The 24,546-nt window shown below is 41.1% G+C and overlaps 1 protein-coding gene across 1 annotated transcript; it reads left to right on the top strand.

Moving 5' to 3' along the window:
* On the top strand, nt 1-24,546 carry cpxm2 (carboxypeptidase X (M14 family), member 2). The gene is made up of 15 exons (XM_046377578.1): nt 1-70; nt 331-799; nt 2,913-3,014; nt 7,838-7,947; nt 10,430-10,569; nt 13,988-14,072; nt 15,161-15,311; nt 16,251-16,339; nt 17,972-18,095; nt 18,297-18,493; nt 19,463-19,642; nt 20,469-20,766; nt 21,094-21,233; nt 21,873-21,972; nt 23,362-24,546. Exons 2-15 carry the CDS (start codon nt 517-519, stop codon nt 23,616-23,618), a joined length of 2,256 nt encoding a protein of 751 aa, XP_046233534.1. The 5' UTR covers nt 1-70; nt 331-516; the 3' UTR covers nt 23,619-24,546.

Below are 24,546 nucleotides of genomic sequence, written 5' to 3'. Positions count from 1 at the left end.
GTTGATGACTGATTTCCTCTGGTCAAAGCTGTGCCTGCCTTAGACAGAGTGGGAGGAGATGGCGACGAAAGTAGGTGCTGAATGTGTCAATGTGTGTTTCTCAGAGAGATTTCTTTTTCACTTCTACCCACACCACTGAAATGACTCCGCATTGTCTCTGCAGCCTGGACTGGTTTCAATCTGAAAGAGAGAAAAAAAAAGGTTTCTTTCTGAGTCACCTGCCAGCATCAAAAGAATTGAACCGTACTGTCTGTCTCCCTGCCTCTTCCCTCTCCTCTTCCACATCTCATGCTCTCTGTTTTTCACCCTCCCTCACTGCATTTTTCCCAGGCTGAGGCGTCCATGGACCCTCTGGCTCCTCTGCTTTCGTCAGTGACTTGGAGCGCTCTGAGAACTTTGTGAACTCTCCGTGTTGGAATAGGAAGGGAGAGGAAGGGGAGCAGTTAATGGGACGCAGCCCGACAGCAGCGGCAGGCTCCTCTCGGGACTCTCAACTGGAGATAATCCCCCGGGGTCATGACAAGACAGCGCCACAGCCTCCTAACCCCCCTGGCACTGCTGGGACTCCTTGTGGGGCTTGCAGAACTCAGCCATGGCTCTGCCGGTGAGGATGAGGATTACTACATGCAGGAGCTTCTGACAAGAGATCAGTACAACCGGGTCCAAATGCTGGAGAAGCCTGTGGCCTCGATACCTGACAGACACGAGCACCCCAGCCAAAACCCTGTGAAGAAAGTGCCCAAGGGAAAGGCAGAAAGCAGCCGGCAGATGGATAAAACCACAGCTGATACAAAATCAGGTAAAAGAACTCTTACAGGGACAACTTGAGAAAGAGTTCCTTTTCTTAAGGTTTGAGTCTGAAGCTCTCTTGTGCATAGAGTAGCAAAACTTTTTTCTTTCTCTAGAAATCCTGACAAATTTATCTGTTTGTTTCCATAGGCAATCATTAGGCAATAAAGATTTTTAAAAATCTGACACATCCAAGCTGAAGAACTTGAGTTGTGATGAAAACTTTACTTTGACTTTATGAGTCAGTTTTGCCACTAGATGACAGTGTATGGCTAATCATTTGAGGTTTTTAATACATGTTTTTGTTAGATGTTTCAAACATATAAACATGCCAGCATTGTGTGCAATGAGAATGAAAATATATGTTTTGGAAGTAAACAGTAAAACAAAAACAGTCATGAGAAATAAGACCTGGTTCTGTGGCTGCTTCCGTCGGCTGAAAGCTCAAATTTTAGAAGTGGGAAGTTGCAGTTTAGTATTTAGAAAATTACTGTTGAATGTTTTTTTTCAATCAGCTAAAGTGCCCCACACACTCACACTGCTGAAAATAAGTTGAGTTCAAACAGAAAATTTTGGGTGACTTCAGAGGAGCAGCTGAATTCAATTGGCACAGTGATAGATGTGGATGGAAAAAAAAAAAACAAAAAACAATGACCTCCACAGGTAGTCCTCCTCCTCCTCTTCCTCCTCCTCCTCCTCATGCCTTCATAGATCAGAGCCATATTTCTGTGTGGCCTCTGCATGACAACAGGATTAACAGCCTCATGCATGGCAGAGGTCAGGACTGCATTACAACATAGGAGCCAGAACACGTGAAGTCCACGTTTTCCCAAAAGCAACGCGTCGCAGCAATGCAGTCCTGTTCATACAGAAATTTACAGCTTAAACCTCTCTGTCTTTGTTACTGTGCAGCACATGCAGTAGCAGGTTTGTAGGTATGTTTGAAATCCTGTCAGGTGATTGGAGGACAGTAGCAGACGCGAAGGCTTTGGTTGGCTCATGGCAGATGATTTAGAGCAGCTGTGTCGACAGTGACCTCATGTCTGAGGCATCTGGCTCCACGTGTCTCAGCAGAGATACCTGCGGCAGGTGGGACTATAGGGGAACAATGATAACAGCGTTAACAGTTGCAGAAGCCATACAGAGCTGCTTATCCCTTTCACACTGCACCATGTGAACAAGATAAATTGTTAATATAGGCAAGGATGTTCAAGTGAAATTATTTAAGCTGGGTTAGATGAGCTCTCAGAGCAATTTAGCACTTTCTAAAATGTCTTAAGTTGGAAAAGAGGGTTTTGCAGTCATTTGTATGTTAAAGCACCCAGAATTTAAAAACTATGGAGCATTTTACTGCTTAAATGCGTTTACTTAAAAATTATTTTTAACGCAGGACGCTTACATTTTGTGTTTATTGTGCTGTTATTACTTTAAACAACTTGAAATGGTCGGTATGAGCATTGCCTGCGCCTCACCAGCATCTAAATCATCATGTGCCAGAGCCGTCTGTATCTGTTATGCTGAACCACACATGCAGCTCGGAGCGCTGTTGAGGATTTAACCTGTCCCCGGAATGAGACGAGGATAAAGACTTTCAGATGTGAGAAGGATTGTTATCACGTGGGGCCTATCCTGACCTGACACTCAGTCAAATAAAAAGCACACTCCTCTCTTCCATCTTCAGCTGCTGCAGTGCGACTCCCTGCCCCCATCCTGCCTCTTGTACAGGACATTCCTATGACTGATTTGAACATTGGGGCAGCTATTTCATATATGGACGTATCACAATGTATTAAAGGAATGAGAGTGCAAATTGAAAAAGCAGCATTGCCTTATAGCTACCGTGAGGGAGACTAATGTATGGGGTGGAATATAAGGAGCCCAAGAGTTAAAAGTTTTCAAATTCTATGCCCAGATTGTCTCTTGGTTCAATCCCCAATCTTGAATCTATCCATATGTGTAGGACTGAATCCAACCAAGGCTTTTCTTCTGTGCTTTTCCCCTCTCTCTGTTGACAGCAATGATTCAGCTATTTTTTTTAAAGGCGATTCGATCTGTCAAAGCCCCTTTTAAAAATAAAAAAGGTTTTGTTTCTTTTCCTGTCTTAATATTATTTCCTCCCTTAGTGAAAGCAGCCAACAAAAAGACTGAGAAGAACAAGAAGAGCATCCTGAAAACCCCAAACAGCATCTCAGAGGGAGAAGGACAATACAGCTCCATAAAAGAGGGTGAGTGAACAAGCAATGTCACTCTCACTTGTTATGGGAAATTCACGATCTCATAAAAATTCATCTTCCCTTCATTGTGCAGGGATCATTTCTCCGCTTTCACAGGAGCTGTTACGATGGGAAAAAAGCAACAAATGATCAGAGACGATAAATATTTTGGAGAAGGGATGCGTTTTCAGAAAGCAGATTTTCTTTTCCTGAGAGGAAAAGTCTGACAACATGAAATGATGCTCTCACAGGAGGAGTCAGGCCACAGAGGCAATGATGTCCTCTTTGTATATGAAGCATTGTGTTTTGTTTCCATGGATCACAGCATATTTGCTAAACTGAAGCCAGGATGCCCAAGTAGCCTCTCCGTCATGCTGGTGACAGATTAAACTCACGTGTGCTTTGACCTCAGACTTTCCACAGCTCTTAACGTGCTGATAACGCCCTTATAATACTTATATACACAGTATCAGTTTCTAGCATCAGTTGAAGCTGTATTTAATAATGCTGGGAGTTGAAGAGTGGCCAACTCTAAATTTATGTGTTTATGTTGAGGAGATTGCATGGAACCTACCGAGACAGACAGAAAGTTTGCCATTTTTAATTTGGCACTTGGGAATGGGAGCAGAAAGTTGGATATTCTTGCATGCTGGAAAATGGGAACTCCATACCGACACGCCTGGCACAAAGACGCCCACACAGTCAAAGGCTCTGCTTCATGTTTTCACGACTAAAACTGTGACTCAACACCAGACTGTTTTCCAAGTTTGTTTCACCGTCTCTTGGTAGCAGCTGATTTATCCCAGTTTATTCAACACAGTAATAAAAAAAAAAATCTAGAAATTTGCTTCAGATTTTTAATTAATCAGCAACTGTTGGAAGCAAAGCAGAGGCTCAGTGTCCGCCACATGCACAAAACATAAGGGAATCCATTAAACTGGGTCTCTCACCTAGCAATCAAGGTTTGATTGAGCAGATGTTTCAACAGCTCATTCATTGTGCCCACCAGCGTGTAGAAACAAGGTGTTGCTCAGATATCTCAGGTTGTAACGTGTGCAGTCAGAGTTTGATTTCTGGTTTTGAAAAATTGAAATATTCGTATCGTGGCTGATGCGATATGATTTGCAATGATGATTCTGAGGATGTCACATCAAGGTGTGCAAAAAAAAGTTCTTTTTAACAAATCAAGAGCTGAATCAATTAATAAAATGGCCAGATTTATAGCTTATGCTATATACCCTTATGCTGTCTGCTATGGCCATTACCTTATGGCAGCCAGTGTCCAAACAATCCAATTTTACAATTTTACTCCATTTGTGTTACTTTTCCACTGTTTATTTCAGTGGGTTTATCTAAAAATAAAGTGAGAAGTAAACATGCCTTTGCTCATCATGAGAAACGTTTGTTATTTCCTGCTTTTGGTCCCATTAACACAAGTATCGTGAACTGAAAACTGCTCCAAGATGGAAGCCAGTTCATGCAGATGAAAGTTGGTCACTCATATGGAAAAAATGAAAAGTTTTTGCAGAAAAAAAATCCAAGGCTGTCTCACTTTGATATTTACATGACACCACTTTTGTTTGGATTGTTGCTACAGTCTCAAAACATTTCTTCAAATATTCACTGTCAGCTAAAAAAGTTTGAATATTCACAGTACATAAACATGATCATATGAACAAATTATACATTTCAAGTATTTCAATATTGTATGGCCAGATGCAGAGAAGACATAAAACATGTGGCACACACAGCCTGACTGACCTTTGATCCCAGAATTGAGAATTAGACCTCAGCAGTAACATGGCTGTGTTGGTCCTCTTGCGATGGATTGTATGCAGATGGTGCTAATGATTTAGAGCTTTTCAACATGGCAGACATCCATCTATTTCTTCATCCTGCCAACCTTTGGCATATGTTGCGATCGCTCCATTCAGAAAGCATGTGGACATACAGTATGTGTCTGGTTCCAAGAGGAATTTTAAGTATAGGCACACAGGGTCAGCAGTAGATGAACACATGTGTTTTATTACTGTATAACATTACTGTGAATACCGCAATGACTGACTTTACCAGTGGCTTCACCTCTGGCTTGTTAAACAGCTTTTATACTTTAGTTTTACAGCAGAAATTAATTTAGTCTAAAGCTATGTTTGCTTTATGCACCAAGCATAAATTGTCTCATGCTCGTGTGGATTTTGGATGCGGATCATCTTTGACTGGCTTCTCTGAAAGTTCTGGTGCATGTGATTGACGGTCTTCAGTGTCTCATACACATCAGGCTGCTGGGACAGCAATACAATGCAAAACCAGCTTCCTTTATGGATTAGATATACTTTGCTGCAGAACTAGAAGTCCAAGTTCACATTATGTACAAGCAAAGTCCTGATCCGCAGTTAGAAAATTCCTTTGTGCCTGTTAGAGTCCTGGATGTTCCTTTTCGGGAGGGCAGTCCTGGCCGTATGACAGCGACATGTGCAGCATATGCTGCATGTACAAACAGACCGATGCCCAATCGGAAATTCTTGCTCTGAAATTCCATCGCTGTGATCCCGGGAAGTCTGCAAACAGCTTGATCTGACCCAAAGAGCCGTCGGGCACAGGGGATTTCACATGTCAACCTTGATTTGCCCATTTGGCTCTCACCGGTTGATATCCATTGTAGTGTAAAAGATGAGCCAATCTCACACAAAGACCTCTTTTTAGTGAGCACCATCTCAGTTTCTCCACTTACTTAAAGACAGACATTTGTTCAAATGAACTGCAAACGCCCTCCAGCAGCACATGAGAGCATTTTTTAGTGATATGCAGCTTTCTCTCTGAAGCACTGTGTTTTTCCAAAGTAAAGTTAGAGTGCTTTAATAATGGCTGCATGCAGTGAGTGTAAATGGATAAGTTGCATGCTCAAGAGTTAATTACAAGATGATTATTCATATTGATGGCTGCTGTTTTCCATCATCAGTACAGCCGGGGAACATATGAGCTCTGAGACACGGTGCATCGTCAGTCACTCATGTCCTTTGGCTGGCTTGGAGGATACCTGCACAGTAAAATATCCCCATCTGCACTATTGAACACGTGATTTAAAATTCGGTTTTAAAATTTCAAGATTCAAATAAATTTAACAACAGTTTCACTTGTTTCTGAATTTAAGATCATACGTCGTATGGAACAACATCATTTGCATTGGAAATGAAACTGAAATGAAATGAAAAACCCTTCGAAGAGACTGAAAGAAATGTGATTAAATGGCATGCTCTATGTCATGATGAGTATTGTTTGCGTTGCAGCATTTCTGCCTGACTGGACATGCAGCCATACTGTACAACATGCCTACAGCAAGACATCAAGGTCACACGCTACACAATCGCCCCAGCATCACGTCGCAGACCTGTGCTTCACAGCCGTGTTTGAGCTGACTTTACACATCGCGGTCCGTGCGCGAGTCACGAAGAGCGATTTTCAGCCAGGAGAAAATAACCCAGATGAGGTCACAGTGATGTCACCAGGGTTATTTGGAAAATCCCAACCAGAAATAAGCAAATAAAAAGTCATTAGTAGGTCACATTATGGGAAATATAGTTTCCCTAGCATTTTTACAGACTGACCCAAAAGTCAGAATATCAGAGAACTATAGATAAGTGGTGCAAAAGATTTTGAAGGATCACAATTTTTTTGACCCATTTATCACCTTATCCACTGTATATTAATTGGACTGACACCAAAACCCTCTCAGTCTACCGAGTATACCAGCGTTTCAGCATACAGAGGGTTAATCAGGGCTTTTGTGCAGAAATTTATTCATTTTTAATATATATTTTATATGTTTAACTCTCTCTCTTAAAATGCATTTTATCAGCAATGTGAGGATAAACCTTTGTGTAATCCGGTGTTGGTATTTTCTAGTTATACAACCTGTGGATCCAGCTGAAAAACAAAATCCTCGTCATCAGTGAACAGTTAATAAAAAAATCTTTCTGACATAGAAAGATCTTCCTTTGATCAGATGATTCATGTTCTAAACATACTTGACAGGTTTACAGCTACAGTTTTCCCATTTTCTCTCTTTCACAAATATTGCTCTCATTTAATCGAGCATTCAGGGTTCAGTTGGGTGACTGAGACAGGAGTGAGTCACAAAATGACAAAAAGGACGTGTTCATACTCCTGCTGCTGTTAATCAACCGTGGAGACTGAAACGCTTTGAAATGCACAGCAGCTAAGACATCAAAGCTTCTGTCATGCTGCTACACTCCATCTCAGTCACGCAGGATCACCTTCTGTAGCACGATTTTCCAGGTATTGTGAAACTGAACTGTTTACGCACTCAAACACAAATGTGTGACATCTGACACACAAGAACTTATTTGCCTCTCCATTTAAGGTCAAAGTGTGATGTTGGTACTGCAGGTAAAGACATTTCTGCAAATCATTGCTTGCTTGATGAAAGAGTTTCCATCTTCAGTTACTGTTCTTGATTGGGAGGGAGAATAAAAAACACCAACACTGATGATGTCCGTTATCATAAGAATCAAATTACAAGAATGAAGCAGTTTATTGTCCTCTATGTGCTGACTGCATAAGTTTTGCTGTACAGAGAAAGCTATTATTAAATGTCTTCAGTAACAAACACAGACCCCAGCTGCTATCTCGTTTGCTCCACAGGTTTGAGCTCATTGTACAGAGTTTAAATTGCTCATTACTGTTGAGTCTGGCTATTAACAAATGAGTGGTCCCTAATTTAGGAGCTGCACTGTGCAGAAAGCAATGCTCCTCGAGGAATGCACATGATACATAACACTGCTATCACAGACCAATTTGTCATTCTTGTTACCTAGAATGCCCTCCCATGGGACTGGAGACATTGAAGATTGATGATTTCCAGCTTCACGCTTCAACTACAAAACGCTACGGCCTTGGTGCTCACAGAGGTCGTCTTAACATTCAGGTAAGACAGAAATACAAAGTGTTGGCGTAGCTTGACTACGACTACCAGAAATGTTAGGGCTTGCATCGTACCCGGGGCAATCTCCCCTGTCTTTGGAAGCTTTCATGTCCTGGGGAGGCTTTTTTCCCCCCACAAAAAAGCAATAAAGAAATATGATCAAGAGATAGTATCTTTTAATTTCACGATCAGTTTAAATTCCTATTTAAGCTCCATGGAAAGATGCTGGCAATGATAACTGCTTCAGGTAAATGTGGAGGACATTATTCTGTTTCAGCTTGCAGCATGTTTTAATACTCCAACGCTAACTCAATAGAGAAAATAATATCGTTGCCGTCAAATGAGGGCACATCCCCAAACCTAATAAAGAGGACTGGCATCCAGGAGAAGAGGCATTTCCTGTTAGTGAAAGCTGTGCTATGAGGGTATGAGCCTAGCACAGCCTGCAGCAAGCCTCATCTTCTTCAGGCTGTACTGCTCTGAATGCTGCACAATTAATTAATGAAAGACACTCACACACACATACACACTTTTAATTCATTCAAGACAGCAAGGCATTATGTTTCAGGAAATCAACAAAACTAAGGACTTGTTGTTTGCTTTGTGTGTGGACCCTTGTGCGCCTGTCGGGGATCATTGAGGGACAGAGATAATGTCTGCTCAAGAGAACAATTATCTATAAATCAGGAGAAACACAGAGAAAGCAGATGTTACTTGTTGACTCAGGCCTGCAGCCAGTGAACTTGGTTTATTTCCGTTTTTGTAGCTGCTACAGTTTGTTTAGACTCCAGACACCAAGAGTTCTGTGATGCAGTAAACTTTCTTTTGATAAAAAGAGATGAATACTGGCTCAAATAGGAGTGTTCGGCAAGTTATCTAACAAAAAGTTATCTGCCTTGTCCTGCCACAAAATACATATAGTCAATTATAGGACATCTGTAGCAGATTTTTTTCATTCAAATAAGTAGTTCTTGAAAGGGCTGGTCTGAGGTGCACCTTGATCTGGATTGGCATCAAAAAGCAATCACTTACTGCATGGCCAAACCTTCTCCATAATTCAAACTATTCCGTCACAAGATGTATTTATTTCTTTAGTTTCAGATATCCTTCTAACTGTGAACAGGACATAAAACAGAGTCTCCTTGGCAGAATTATTTGGAACCCTCACAAATCATTCACCAGTAAAATAGACAAGCATTTCTGCTTCAGGAAGTTGGTTGAAGGAAGCAGAACATCTGACTGCAAGTAAATCAAAGTGTTGATATTATTCAGAGACTTTTGCATTTTCTTTTGAACATATTTTTTTCTTTTCTGTTTCAAACCCGCATCAGCAGGATGGTTCTCCCTTGTGAGCCGGGTCCTGCTCAAGGTTTCTTCCTTTTAAAGGGGAGTTTTTCCTTGCCACTGTCTGCTTGCCTGGGGGTTCAGGCTCTGAGTTTCTATAAAGCACCTACAGACAAGTTTGGTTATAAAAGGTGCTATATAAATAAAACTGAAATGAATTGGATCCTGATAGGAGGTTGCATCAACCTGTCAGCTCGTTTCAAGCAGAGTCATGCAACACATCAAGATTTGTGAGATATGCTCGTTAGCTCCTCCATATTCTTTCCTTCACAGACCCACAGAGATGTTTACACATGTGCTAGCAGAACTGTAATCTTACCTTTAACATGTAAATTCAAGTGTGTTCAGTCCTATTCATCTGTGTTCAGATCTTTAAATAAAATATAAAATCAGTTTTGTACCTCAAAGGGACTTGACAGTCATGGTAAAAACCTTGTGTGCTGGGCATGTACAGTGCAGCATGTCATCATAATGCTTATGTTTGAATGGAGAAGATGAACAGTGTGGCTTGTCAGCATATGAGTGTGGCTGTTCATGCATCTTGACCCGAGCCAACAGTGTCAGCTGCTTCAGGCTTTATGCAGGGGTCGTGTTATAGGCATTCCAATTACTTCAGCATTTTCAGCTGTTGAATCAAGCGAGCATCAAGAAAAAGCATCCTCTTGTTACATCGGTGACTTAAACTGTTGCAGAAGGATGAGGAATGCTGGGAAATGGAAAAAAAAAAGCCCAGTGTTTTCGACATTCAGCTCTGTCTGACAGATGTGTCCTGCATTCATTCCCGTAACTCACTGCATTGTTCAGCCCTTGTTCACTCTATTTAAGTATGACCCAGTGTGCTTTGACTAATGTTGCTTTCATGTGTCTTGATCATCTTAAAAGACACATTCTTCTGCCTTATCTGATTCTTATCTGGACAGCATATTTGAAACTCTCAGATGACCAAATTTAAACATCTGAACCTTATTGACTTCTGCATATTTAACCCTCACCACTGTCAACATTTTAACAGTAATAAATTAGTAACAAAAACAAGTAAAGCAGAGGTTGTCAGCATTACCAGTTGCTGTGTTGTATATACAGTATGTGCACTGCATTTGCACATGAACATCTGGAATAAAATTCTGTTTCTGGCCTGCAGGCTGGACTTTATGAAGATGACCTCTATGACGGGGCCTGGTGCGCTGGGAGAGATGACCCGCTGCAGTGGTTCGAGGTGGACGCCAGGAGGCTGACAAAGTTCACGGGGGTCATCACACAAGGCAGGAGCTCCCTCTGGTCGTGAGTAGGAACCCTGCAGACATGCATGGAGGGCTGCAGATGGTCAGGGATGAGGATTTTCATGTCCAAGCTAACTTAAAAAGCACCAGTTTTCTAAGCTGATATCTGGTGATGGTCTGTTCGAAGGTTGTTTTGAACCATTAGTGGACATCGATTAGCTTGACAATCCAGTACCTTTAATATGGATCTCTATGAGCTATGTCAGATTTTATTGTTTATTGTGCAAAGGTATTACGCTCTGCATTGTACAATACTTTTCACATTATTTCAGACCTGTATATGAGTAAAAGATGAAAAGGAGGGATAGTATCATGCTCAGTGTTCTGTCAATCACACAGAATCTGCAAGGAAAAATGGAAATCTTGACCAGGAAACAGTCCTACAAAAACAATTTGCTATTAATGCAAAACAGTGTCCTACATGCTTGTGGAAGGGGAAGATAAGGCAAAGAGTATTCGACTGGCTGCTACCTCACTGCTAGATGCCAGTAAATACTGCTTACTTGAATATGAAGTTCATATAAAATAAGACTCAGATTAAGCAAGTCTGTGAGGTTGTACTTACTGAAGGAGCAGTGGTGCTTTGGGCAAAATTTTAACCTCAAAACAGTAAAGTGCTCGCAGTGGCAGTTCTTACAAAGGGAAATTTTTCTGAATATATTGCAATGTTCAGCAAGTGTAATGTTTACCATGTTTACCATCATAGCACGTTAGCATGCTAAAAATTGCTAATCACCTTTAAACAAAAAGTACAGTTGGGTGATGGGGCATCCAATAGCTGCTGAACTCAAAAATACAATCTCAACTGAATGGTGGCACTATAGGAAATATGGAGAAGTCAGTAGGATTCATCCTCTGGGGATCATGAATGTCAATACAAAATGTCATGGCAATCCTTGAATATTTGTTGAGATGCATTCAGTCTGGACCAAAGTGGTGGAATGACCAACAGACCAACGTTTCCATTCACGGAAACACGTCACTAATGTGGCTAATGAAAATCCAAACACAGTAAATGTCCAAATAAAACTGAATTAATTATAGCATGAGTTCCAAAATATGAAGTAGACACACAGCAATACTTGCTCCAGAACTCTAAATGACTCTTGGACTTTCCTCTAAACCCAACTGGAAAATCTGACTTCCCAAATATAAACAAAACAAGCTTTTCAATCTTGTCCACACGGCGCTGAACCTTCTCTGGTGTTTGCCCTTTTCACAAGTCTTTCCTGATCCCCTCACTGTGGTATTAAGGACTTATGAGTCTGATTGATTGGAGTGCAGCCTGGTTCTTTCATCTCTTTTAAAAGGTCACTACATTATAAAAATAACACTGGAGAGAAAATGATCACACTCAGATGATGGGGAAAAACAGGGATGTAACAAACGGAGATGATTCTTTACAAATTGTAATATTTCAATATATTTTATATTTACAGTTAGTGTTTACTGACTACAATATGGGATAATTCATCCAGCTGTGCTCCTAATGGTGTCTACAAAGCTTGTTAAGATATGAATGCTTAACTGCTAAATACAACGGGGATGGGTATAATTGCACCTCCAGCTGCCTCAGCTCATCAGTACTTTAGTCTGCCAGGTTGTTTTGGGTATGAAGACATTTCCTTGCTAGACATCCCCACTGTTTCAGCTACTATGCCAGAGTGTAAATTACTACTTCTTTTTAAGTTCAAATAAAGATCAATAAAGCGGTGATATGATGCTGCGTACTACCAGTATGGATAGTAATTCAACAATAAATACAAGAAAAAAGTTGCTGTTCTAATATTTTCACACAGCCTACTATACAAGACATTTAGCCTTGGGTTTGAGTTGTTTTCTACCCACTGGGCAATGGGTGAGGCTATCTCAGTGCTGCACTGATGTTATATTGAAAATGATTGAATCCTCAGATTTTTAGTGTGCTTAAATGGACGGATATTACATATTTTATTGAATGAGTTCTTGAGATATATTTGATATATTCGTTTATTCGTAAATTCATAAAGTAATTTGCGTGTACTTTAGAGATAATCCATTAATAATAACAACTGCAGGGTTGTCAGGTTGTGGTCACATTAAGTTTCCCTCATGTTTGCTCCGTGGTTACAGCTCTTAAAAGGAATTCTGCTAACAATAAAGTGATAAACTGAAGGGAAAAGTTGTATTTTCGTTTAACTGTGGCTTCTGTTCAGATTTTCCGTGCCATCTACCTACTCTGACTTTGCTCTGTAATAATATTTGACAACTTTTGGCCTTTGTACTTCTTAATTGGATAGGGTGGCACAGACCTCTGGAAACTGCTGTGTAGTCAGAGAGCATGGGGAGAATCTTTATCAGACTGTGTTTGTAATTTTCCTTCAAGGCCAGCACAGTCTAAGGGCGCCGAACACGCCAATGCCTGAGACAGGATATCTCCACAATTAGCTCTGTAGGGCATGTAACTGTCTGTGGTGCCAGATCGAGGGCTTCTGTCTATAACAGCGCTTTAATTAACAGAACTGGGAATTCCTACTGGGCTGGACCAGCTCGGCACTGATGTCTTTACCCAGAAGCATGGAAGTCACCGCTAACCTACAAACCGCACACACTAGAAGGAGCTCTGGCTCGATGGGACATTAAGTCATTAGTCTTTTTCCAGACATAAAAAGCACTGTATTATTTTGATGTTTCACCCTTTTTATCTAAGCTACTTGGATAAAAGTATACTTTATAGGCAGTGTAAAATATAGAGGACAACTCCTGTTCAGTTTATGTTTGTGTTGACCATTTGCAAGTCCTTTATAATTTGACTGTAGCCAGGATTTCAGAGGTGCTAATTTACTGACTCCTGGCACAAATCTCACTTGTCTCTAGAATTTTTATCTATGTGCATTTTTCATATTTAGGTTATTCAATTCAATATACAGTGTATTTTCCTCTAAATTAATATATTCAGCTTGTATGTATGTAACTCCTCCAAGGTGGCCCTCAAATGTCGAGAGAAAATGCTGGTGACTTGATCTAAGTCCCCTCAGTGGCAGGTTAATTATGGCCCTGATCTTTATGCAGTAATGCAGTTTAAGACTGATCATTAAAGTCTCTGCTGCATTACCTCATAGCAATAAGTCACCCATATAAATAATATAAGGCACTGTATTAGCTATACCACCCACAGTTCTGACTGGTTCACATGTATAAATGAACAAAAATAAGTATGAATGAATGAATGAAAAAAGTAGCACTTTTGTCTGATTGTTAGGAATTCGGTATAAAATGAGGTCATTCCTTTGACTCCTGTCCCATTTTCCCATTTTTAAACAGACTTTTACGCCATGTCTGCTTGTGTGCTGCTGCACAACTTTCTCATAGTGACCTGCTCCATTTGCATTGAATCCAACCTGAAAAAATATTTCTTTTCTCCCCCCCAACATTAACAGGAGTGATTGGGTCACCTCATACAAGGTCATGGTGAGCAATGACAGTCACACCTGGATAACACTGAGGAATGGCTCGGAGGACATGGTGAGTAACAATCGTGACATTTAAATGTAGTAGTAGCCAATTATTATCACTTTATAAAGCATTTGAGCTCAAGCATTATTATTCAAGTAGCTTTATACACGGTCCCGTTTCATGTGTCCCTGATTGACTGGAACCCAATGGAAAAGTGAATTCTTGCTTGAGAGCAATTACAGAAGAAGATTTAGATCTCTGCTTATTTCCAAGCTTAATGAGCTGAGAGGCAGTCATAAATACTGATGATCCTCAAACAGATGGGAACCTCATCCTGGCCCATTGTCAGAGTTGCGTCTCTTCTCTACTGGGCACGTCATGTAATTGAATAGACAGAAACCAAATACTGGAGTACCTTGACAACAAACTAAAGCTGAAACTGATCACTGATGCATTTGGCTGTGGAATAATAACAACATTAATGATCCTATTATCGATGAACATGCAGATCGGATTAAGGTGGTATTTTTGAGGGAAATCCTATCCTTGGAGCGCCCTTCTGTGATTCACATCCCTGCTAATGAAATTTTGGTGTAACTGTACCCTCCCCTGGTTGATGACTTCATCCATGTGGGAGATAAAGCCCCTACAGTAATTTAGTCTCTGCTACAAGCTTCTCGCTCACCCACTCCTTCACCTTTTATATGCCAAACTACACTGTTTGCCTTTCCAAATGCCAAAAGGTGCAGTGAAGAACTATAGCTGTGGGTGGTAAAATTTGCAAGAAACTCTCAGTGGTATCAAGGTTTAATGACATTCCACAGGTTTATGTGTTTGTACAAGGGTTATGAGGATCTCATCTCTTTTCAGTTTGCTGGACATATTCTAGTTCCTAAAGCTTCTTTTTTTCATGTTCTGTCCTTTACGCACTGTGATTTTTTAAAAATTTTATTAGATTTTTAGGGTACCTTTGTCAGTGGATGACAGTTTGCATTCTAGGCTACATTTGGTTCACTTACAGCTGTTGATGAAAAGTCGTTGTCCATGAGAAGCACAGTAATAAATGAATGACTGAGCTCAAATCGACAAAGGTTCACATTACAAAAAAAAATCTTGTTCTTTATTCACCCTCTGGTTGAATGTGTTTGCTTCAGTAGATCTTCAGGGGAAACAGGGAAAAGGAGATCCCGGTCCGGAACATCTTCCCAGTTCCAGTGGTCGCTCGATACATTCGAGTAAACCCTCGCTCTTGGTTTAACAGCGGCAGTATCTGTATGAGAGTGGAGATTCTTGGCTGTCCAATGCCAGGTGACGGGTTTGTATGGACAAAGCAGACACATGAATCTGAATGATACAGGTCCTCTTTGCTGTAAAGCCAAGCAATGTCATGCTGCAAGGTTGCAAGTTGACTAATGAAACATGCTCAATTGCAATATTTCATAACATGGAGAGTGCTGTTGTTTACCTTATGATTAACATGACAAAGTTCTCCAAAGTAAACTACAAAATATAGCATACAGGCTCACAGAATGACATGAATAAGCGTTTGATCAGATGCCACTATTGACAGTTGGTCAATACTAAAATTACACCTTCTTTTATTAATGAACACTTGGTTACAGTAAGAGTGCGATCATAGTCATGGTTGAGTTCCAAGTTCCAGTTTGTTATGCAGACTTTGTGGATCAATAACAACATCAAACTATTTTCTCCCTTGCTTCAGATGGGAAAGAGATGACGAACAGCACTAACTTCTTTGGGGGCATTTGCTCAAACAATCAGTGCTCTAACAGATGATCCTAATCCTAATGGCCTAATGTGTGCACAAAGGTGATTTTCTAACAAAGAACATTTTCTACTGAAAAATAGTCCCAAAGGAAACTTTGGCCAGCCAGACTATCCACAAAAACATTTTTTCCTCTGGAAAGACAGCCTGCCTTTGAGTTATTAATGTGTAATTGTTAATTGCCGGGAGCACAACTTCCTTTTGTTGGGGCGGCGGCTGAAACCTCAAAGGCAGATATCTCAAAATCCTTGGTACAAAATAGAAAACTTTCCAGATAAATTATGGTTCTTTGTCATTTGGCTGAAAATATCCTAAGCTAGAGGAAAAGGAGCAGATGCGCAGCATTTTTTTAGTTTTGCCACACCTGGTGCGATTGATCATTTCATTTCCTTTCATTGCAAATCCATTTCCTTTAATCTCTGAATATCAATAACTATCATGCTTTTTAAAATTCCCAACAGATCCAAATAATTATTACCACAGACGCAATGAGGTCATAACAACAGATGACTTGGACTTCAGACACCACAGCTACAAAGAAATGAGGCAGGTGTGTAACAACCTACTTACAGAGGTGTGGCTCTTATTTCTTATTCAGCAGAGACACCAGAGCGTGGAGCGATAAAACATCCCGTGTGACTGTGAGCTAATAGCACACAAGTTGTGTCTTTTGCAAGAACAAAGTGCAGCAGCAAATGAACCCAGCGCTGCCAGCCACATGAAAATGCATTAAGCATCTCCTGGGTTGTGTCATTACTTATTCATATAGTTGTCACGAACAGTAGCCTGTTTGTACTGAAAGGAAAGACAGCTGTATTTGTCACTACTTACATGGTGACTGAGTGGTTGTGAAGGTACAAGCACCGTGAATCATGATCGTCTATAATGTAGCAGCTCCCCTGTGCCAAACAGTCAACTACACGTGTCCTAAACTGCTGTTTATCCAGTTAATATTCTGTAGGTTTGGCTCATTATAAAACAGCAGCCTTTTTTCTGGTGTGACAGCCTGAAAAGTAATATCAAAGTAAATTAAATGGACTGTTTGTCTTGTCTCTCTGTTCGCACCTTTGAGGTTAATGTGTGTCACGCTGGGTTTGCAGCCTCAATAGGCCTTCACAAAGGAACGAAGGACTATTTTTAAAACTAAGCTTTTAAAGCCTTTTCACCCTTGACATTTCTTTTCTCCATGCAGGTACCTGGTATCGTATCTCCCCCTCGTTCACTGCAGTTTAAATAGTGCTGTGCCAGAACCTCAAAGTAGAGACAGTTCATTGTGACTTCTCAAGTAAAGTACATGCTCCATGAGAGGATTGACAAAGATATGGTTTACATTGTTTGTAAGGGCCAAACCAAATGGCAGAAGAAATGTTGTCACAAACCACAGATATGTTGAAACTATAACTTTGTTATGTTTAAACTTTGTGTTGCATTTCAATTTTTAATTTTATGTTGACAATGCTGTGCTTAAGATCTGGTTAGGTGTAACTCCACTTGGTTAGGATAAGTACAAAGTTGTCATGTTTCGATTTAAAATGGTTGGTTTTGTTGCCAGGTACATGGATGGGAAATGTGCCCAATGTCCCCAACATTTAACAGAAATGTGGCTAAGGAATGTCCTGACATCTCCTTAAAGATGTTTTTGAAATTTTGGCTTGAACTGGACTTGACCAGAGGTCTCAAACAGTGATCTGTCACTTGCCAGCCTTTTCATTTCGGCTTTGTGTCTCCATGTCCACTGATGAGAAAGTTGGCTCATATACGTACATGTAAGCTGAATGTAATGACACCTGTTGTAGAAATGTTGATAGGACGCGTATGAAAAATATGAATTTAAGGTTCCTTTGTTTTACAAGCAAAACCACATGCTTGTTTAATGATTTTCTTGGTTAGAAAAGTTAAGATGCAACCCAGACTTAAGACCCAATCACTCCTGGCTGGCTAATGACATCAATGCAGTTGCTTTACTAAACAACTTCACTTGTAGTTGTTGTTAATCAGCTCCTCTACAAGTCTGTCTTCATAATTACCCCCGCCAGCCCCGCCGCCATCACCAAGGCATTTTCCACTTCTGCAATATCTATGTTGAACCCTACTGTTGATGTGAGTTCTGCAGTAGACTACTTTCAGGTTGAATTTTATAGAATTTATCATGAGCTGAAGCTTCATTATTTACCCTCCACAGCTTATGAAGGTGGTCAATGAAATGTGCCCCAACATCACCCGGATTTATAACATAGGAAAGAGTCACAGTGGGCTCAAGCTGTATGCCATAGAGATATCTGACAACCCAGGAGAGCACGAAGTTGGTGAGTATATTTAAGACAACGGTGTACTTTAATGGAACAGAACACAATTACTCAGTTTAATGTACAATAATAACAAAACAAGAGACGTCACACTTTGTTCCCCAGGGTGTTCTTCTCGCTGTGGCTGTGCACGTAGTTGCAGTGATTGCATATTTATCTATCTTCCCCTCATGTCTCCCTTCATGTGAACCTGTTGACCAGGTGAACCGGAGTTTCGTTACACAGCGGGTTCCCATGGTAACGAGGTGCTGGGACGAGAGCTGCTCCTCCTGCTGATGCAGTTCATGTGTCTGGAGTATCTGTCAGGCAACCAGCGGATACGTCACCTGGTGGAAGAGACCAGAATCCATCTATTGCCATCTGTCAACCCTGATGGGTACGAGAAAGCCTTTGAAGTGGTAGGTCTGCAAGATGGCCGGGAGTGACCTCATATCACACGATGGCCTCTGGTGAAAACAGAACCATATCTGCTTGGCAGGTCCTCTCCTGATGCGAGCACATGTGGTGCAAGTCAGTGCCAGAAAACTGCTTTGAAAGAACTGGTGGGAAGTATAAAAGGAACAGTGTATTATTTGAGTGGGTATAATCTGGTTTTTTTTGGCACAATAACGATAACAAACAATCAGATAGAGACAGAAAAGGGAGGTAGGGAGATGAGGGAGGTCAAAAGCCCAGTCTGACAGTGGAGGCTTTCGATATCATGTCATTTGGTGACATGATTCTGTGTCAGCCTGCGCTGAAGTTTGCCCATGGACACGCAGTTAAAAGATGTTAACCTTTTGAACTCTATGAGTCAAGTAAGAGGGCAGAGCAGTCTCAGCTACAGTTTTATCATGACTGATGTAATGGCAGAAGCTTCATTAAGCTATAATGTAAAAGTGCGCCAAGTAATCTTATGCGCAAAAAAGTTATCCATAACAACTTGATCAACTAACAGAATATCCAGGCTGTGTTTCTGTGAGTTTTACTGTCCCCAGCTGAGACAAAATGACTCAGAGCAGCTTTAAGTGCCTTTTGGTTGCCAGTGTTGAGCTTCCTCTGTTCCACAGTATCTTCCTTGGTTCAATAGCTGTGTGTGTGGACTGCTGGGCTTTGTGATCAGTAGGAGGTCAGCAGTTTTATGATTTGTTCAAATGTTTCTTCTGGATGAGCTGTGATGACAGGAAGGGAAAGTATGATGATGGTTCCCTCTGCACCTGTCCTTGACCTGACACCTCTGCTGGGTCTCCTAACTGATGAAGCCAAGTCTGCACTACTCATCAAGCCATTTGAAACGATGTTACAGGGCTCCATCTGCAATCATACAACTTCCATTACTATTAATAACTTCTTCATGCTGTGTTTCTTTTTCTTTTCTTTTTACCCAGGGTTCAGAGCTCAGCGGGTGGTCTCTGGGTCGATGGAGCAATGATGGAATAGACATTCACCATAACTTCCCTGATCTCAACTCCATCCTGTGGGAAGCTGAGGACAAGAAGTGGATCCCTCGCAAAATGTTCAACCACCATGTGTCCATCCCGGAGTGGTACCAGTCCAAAAATGCCTCAGTGAGTCTGATCAACTCAGATTAGGTCTTAGGGAAATTCCACATTTAAAGCCAAATATCTCCAGGCTGCAGATTTTGAGAAATTTAAATTCTAGCATTTGGTTTTGTTCTCCAGATTTTGCACTTTAGTTTATAGTTACACCAGTTTTACGAAGGCCACTGAATTTCCAATGACGTCACCCATAGGTGACAAATTCCGACAAATCCTTGTTCTGCATTGAATGCCTTCATTCTCTTGAAAAGGGTAAAGCAACCACGTGGGCATGTCAGTGCAATCTATTTTGGGAGAGGCTGATGCGTTTGCCATTTGTGACGCAGAGGCTGTGAGCTAAAATACACCCAGCGATCTATTTAAAGCTCATCCTCACGAGTGTTTTGACGTTACTGAGAACCACGAGTGAGTCACACAAAGCCTCCAGAATAGCTGCTGCAGCTGCAGAGCCGGGATCCCCATCTGTGCTCAGGAAGCTGTGAAAACTGTCCTCGCTTGCCTCGCTGACCAGCCCAACCGGTACTTAGAGATATCAGGGCTGGTTTAATTACATGAGCCCAAACAACAGGGGTAATTTTATCAATAACTTGATTGTAACATGCAAATTCAAGCCTCTGAATGCAAGATGCCTTGCTGCCTCCGGATGAAAATTGTTCAGTTTTCAAAATAAATATTAGTGGAATTAGAGTTCAGCACACAGCTGTGTCACTCCCTCTTGAGAGCACATTGCAGTGAAATTATTTTCAGCACAAGGGAGTTAACTTAGCCACCACAGTGTTACTGAGATGATTGCACAAATTATGTTATCCTCGCCTTTCTTGTGTCCCTGCTGTAGGTTGCTGTGGAGACGCGGGCTCTGATAACATGGATGGAGAAAATGCCCTTTGTGCTGGGCAGCAACCTCCAGGGAGGGGAGCTGGTGGTGACCTTCCCATACGACAAAACTCGCTCCCAAGGGGTGACCAGAAAGCAGACCCCCACCCCGGATGACCACGTCTTCCGCTGGTTGGCCTTTTCCTACGCGTCCACCCACCGCCTGATGACCGATGCCAGCCAAAGGGTCTGCCACACAGAGGATTTTGCCAAGGAGGACGGCACCATCAACGGAGCGTCCTGGCACACTGCAGCTGGCAGTTAGTGTCCATATCTACCTGGGTGTTTTCTCACTGCTCCTAACACTGTGTTATGCAAGTTTTGTCTGCCTGGCTCTGAGCCTCTGAGCTGTAGCTTTGTTTAGCACCCATGAGCACATCTGCATATTCAGTCCTGAAAGCCTTTATTTTTGTTGTTAGCTTGAAGCATCATGTAAGAATTCAAAGGCATGCAAACAAAAACAGACAAAAGTGAAAATGATTCAAATCCGTTTCACTCTTAATTATCACCACAAACTCTGGCCAATAACTGCAAAATGCTGACCTAAGTTGATACTGGCATACAGATATGTTTCTCTTTCTTGGCAGGTATGAATGATTTCAGTTACTTGCACACCAACTGCTTTGAGCTGTCGATGTATGTGGGTTGTGACAAATTTCCTCATGAGAGTGAACTGCCTGAGGAGTGGGAGAACAATCGTGAGTCTCTTCTCGTCTTCATGGAGCAGGTATAGAGGCAAAGCAGCCCCCGCAACTCACACATACAGACTAGAAAACTTGTGTGCATGCAAACAAGCTGCGTAAAAATATGCTTTTTATTATTATTATTATTGAGTTATTTTAAGAATGTGGCAGTCCATATTTGACTATTAATTTCTTATTCTTATGTTATTCTTCTCAAAAGTGCTGTACCAGTGCTATATGAGCTAATTTACTTGGTAAAGGTTATGGTAAAGCTGACAGCCTTGCTGAAATGTAATCACTGAATACCCTGAAGAACACAGTACAAAAACATTGCTCCGTCACAAAATTCAAAGTGAGACTGACAATGAAGTCAGTCTCACTTTGAAGAGACTTTGAAATGGGACCAGCTTGTCAGCCTGTTATGTTGTATTCTCTCTAATGATGTGCACTTCAGAGGATCCAGCCTCATGTTGGGATACAGCTTGTATTTAAATATTGAAGCTGGACGAAGAGTAAAGAAATTAAAAAAAAATGCTTAGCTGTTAAACTGCAGATCCTAAATATTACATCATACCATCACATCATGTCGTATACATTGTGTGAAGCTATGAAGTAGATATTGATGGGGTAAACTCTGGAGAAGATTCACACATGCTTGCGTGGGTCACGCTTTTCACATGCAGGTGCATCGTGGGATCAAAGGCGTGGTGAGGGACGTGCAAGGCCGTGGAATAGCCAATGCAATCATCTCCGTGGAGGGCATCAACCACGATATCCGCACAGGTACAAAATTTGATTTCACCTGACTGTTATGTCCAATTTCATTTATGGTTCATACGAGCAAGAAACCAAATACCAAACAAACATGCTCACTTCAGATTTTTGTTTTCCTTCCCTCCCTTAACTGACTCCACATTCTCAGGAATGAGTCACCCTCTCAGAAAGGTAGTATTTTTGGTGTAAGAGGGAATAAAAAGAAAAAACAAAAGCAGCTGCTGTATTTTTAACAGTGCAGCAGGTTGGAGTCTGACTCAGATCACTGTCATAACCAGTATCGTCGAGGCCCTCTGCTCTGAATTTGACTATTGATTGTGCAGCCTCAAGGCAACCTCTACTGATGCAACCTTCAAAATTAAAGTAGTTTTGTACTTAGAGCGTGAAATTGAATGTCCAAAAGGACATTATCCATTATTATTCCTGGAGGTAAGCATAAGTCACTGCCTCCTCTTAGAGCCCTTGCTATTCTCAGCAGCAGTTAAGAAAGATCTGAAGGGTTATTTATTGTGAAAACTGCCCCTTTCAGCTGCTATGAATTTGCTTTTGAGCTGTATTCACATACAGACGTTTTCACACCAGTAGTTCTTCCATCAGGCTGAATCACCTGTTTGTCACTGAAAAGGCAGGGCAGACAGTCTGGACTGAGAATTCACAAGCTTATTAGCATTTTATATTTCAGGAAACAATTAGTGTCCCTTCTGCTATCTGAATGTTAATAATGTGAGCACAGATGTCAACGTGAAATTGTTCAGATTAACTGTAGATCAGCGGCAGAAACAGACGTGGCATCATATTTCATTTGTCCCAGTGGACGCTCGGACGTGTCAGTTGGGTGCGCGTGGATGATCAGAAAGAAGCAAAACTCTTGTTTCTCTGAGTGAGTCCAACACCACAAGCACACCCGTGTTCCTAGGTCTGAACATTCAGCAGGGGGAGGCCAAGAAAATCCAACGTGACAAAGCAGAGCTATTTTTAAAAATCTGAGAAGGAATATAGCACACATCCCTCCTCAGAAGTGGAACACAAAGAACTCTCCAACTTTCATTTTAGGCTTCAGATGAAGGCTTTTGTGATGCTTGCGTTTTGCTGCTGCTTAGTGGGCCGTTTAAATTCAGTTTAAAAGGATATGATCTGCATATTACTGCTGTTGTGTGTGACGCTTGCAATGTTGCTTAAATGGACAGTTCACCCCTAAGTCAAAGATATCGGCCATTGAAAGGTCTTCCCTCTCTCAAAACCACAAACTGTTTTTCTAGTTTTACAATACTATCCTAAATTTTTCACAAAACCAAACTGGATCAGACTAACTTTATCGCAAGTTATTATCTATTCTGGTAGAGCATTTAATCAAATAGGCCGCTTATTTTGTGTGTGTGTGTGTGTGTGTGTTTTCAGCTGCTGATGGCGATTACTGGCGCTTGCTGAACCCCGGAGAGTACAGAGTAACCGCCAGGGCTGAGGGCTACAGCCTCACCAGCAAGAAGTGCGAGGTGGGCTACGAGATGGGCGCCACCAGGTGCGACTTCGTCATTGGCCGCACCAACCTGTCACGAATCAAAGAAATAATGGAAAAATTCAACAAGCAGCCCATCAGATTGCCCCTCCGGCAGCTCCACGCCCGCAGGTCCAGAGAGAGACGTCTGGGAACATAATGATTATTCAAGGAAGAGGGAGGAAGAAGAGGAAGAATTAAAACCAAACATCTGCTCTGATCAGACTGGGGTGAACTCCAAGCCAGGGTTTGGACCTCCGTCAGATTCCAAAGTGCTGTCAGTGGAATTAGTGTCTGAAGAATGAAAATGTGGTTTAATTTAAAAAGGGATGCTTTATTTGGTTTTTGTTATGTTTCATCCCCAGGCATAAGCTCTCTCTGTGTTCACTGTAGTCATCTCATCTTCTCTTGATATCCAGTGTAAACGTTTAAGTATTTCACTCTGTCAGAGACAACATTTATATTTTTTGACCCCCTTTTTTCAGCTTATATTCCACCATCAATACTGCAATACTGATATGATGATATGGTGACAGATATGAGAATTTAATCATGTCAAAACTTATTTTTGTAAATATAAAAAAAGTTTAATTTAGCACCTGATTTTAGCCACTGTGAGGAATGGCCATGACTGTCATTATGTACATACTTATTAACTTATGTAACAGTTATGCAAACCATTACAAAAGCTTTATTACCTGCACTTGTACAATTTTTGGTCCTTTAAGAAAAAAAGAAAAAAAAAACTTGTGGACTCAGTGACCTTTTGTGCGTCATTGATAGTTTTTGTACACTTTGCTTTTGACAAGTTATGAAATAAAGACAATGTTTGCACAGACTGAAGCTGTTCATTAGCTAATAGGGAAGCATGTGGCTTTTATTCATGTTAAGCACTCTGGAAATCAATCAAGTTTAATTTGTAAAGTACCTTTCACACCGGTTAGTGCAGTTCAAAAGTCTTTGGTAATGCATTATTTTACAGGTAAAGGTTCATAATCTCATGATTGTGCTTTGTTTTAAGGTTTTGTAATTGTTCCCTGGAATGAGCAATGCAAATTGGTAGTAATTAAAGAAAACCTGATACTCAA

Source organism: Scatophagus argus, chromosome 21 (assembly GCF_020382885.2).
Source record: "Scatophagus argus isolate fScaArg1 chromosome 21, fScaArg1.pri, whole genome shotgun sequence".
Lineage (NCBI taxonomy): Eukaryota > Metazoa > Chordata > Actinopteri > Scatophagidae > Scatophagus > Scatophagus argus.
Note: the sequence above shows the minus strand (reverse complement) of the source record. Positions and strands in the feature narration are given on the sequence as shown.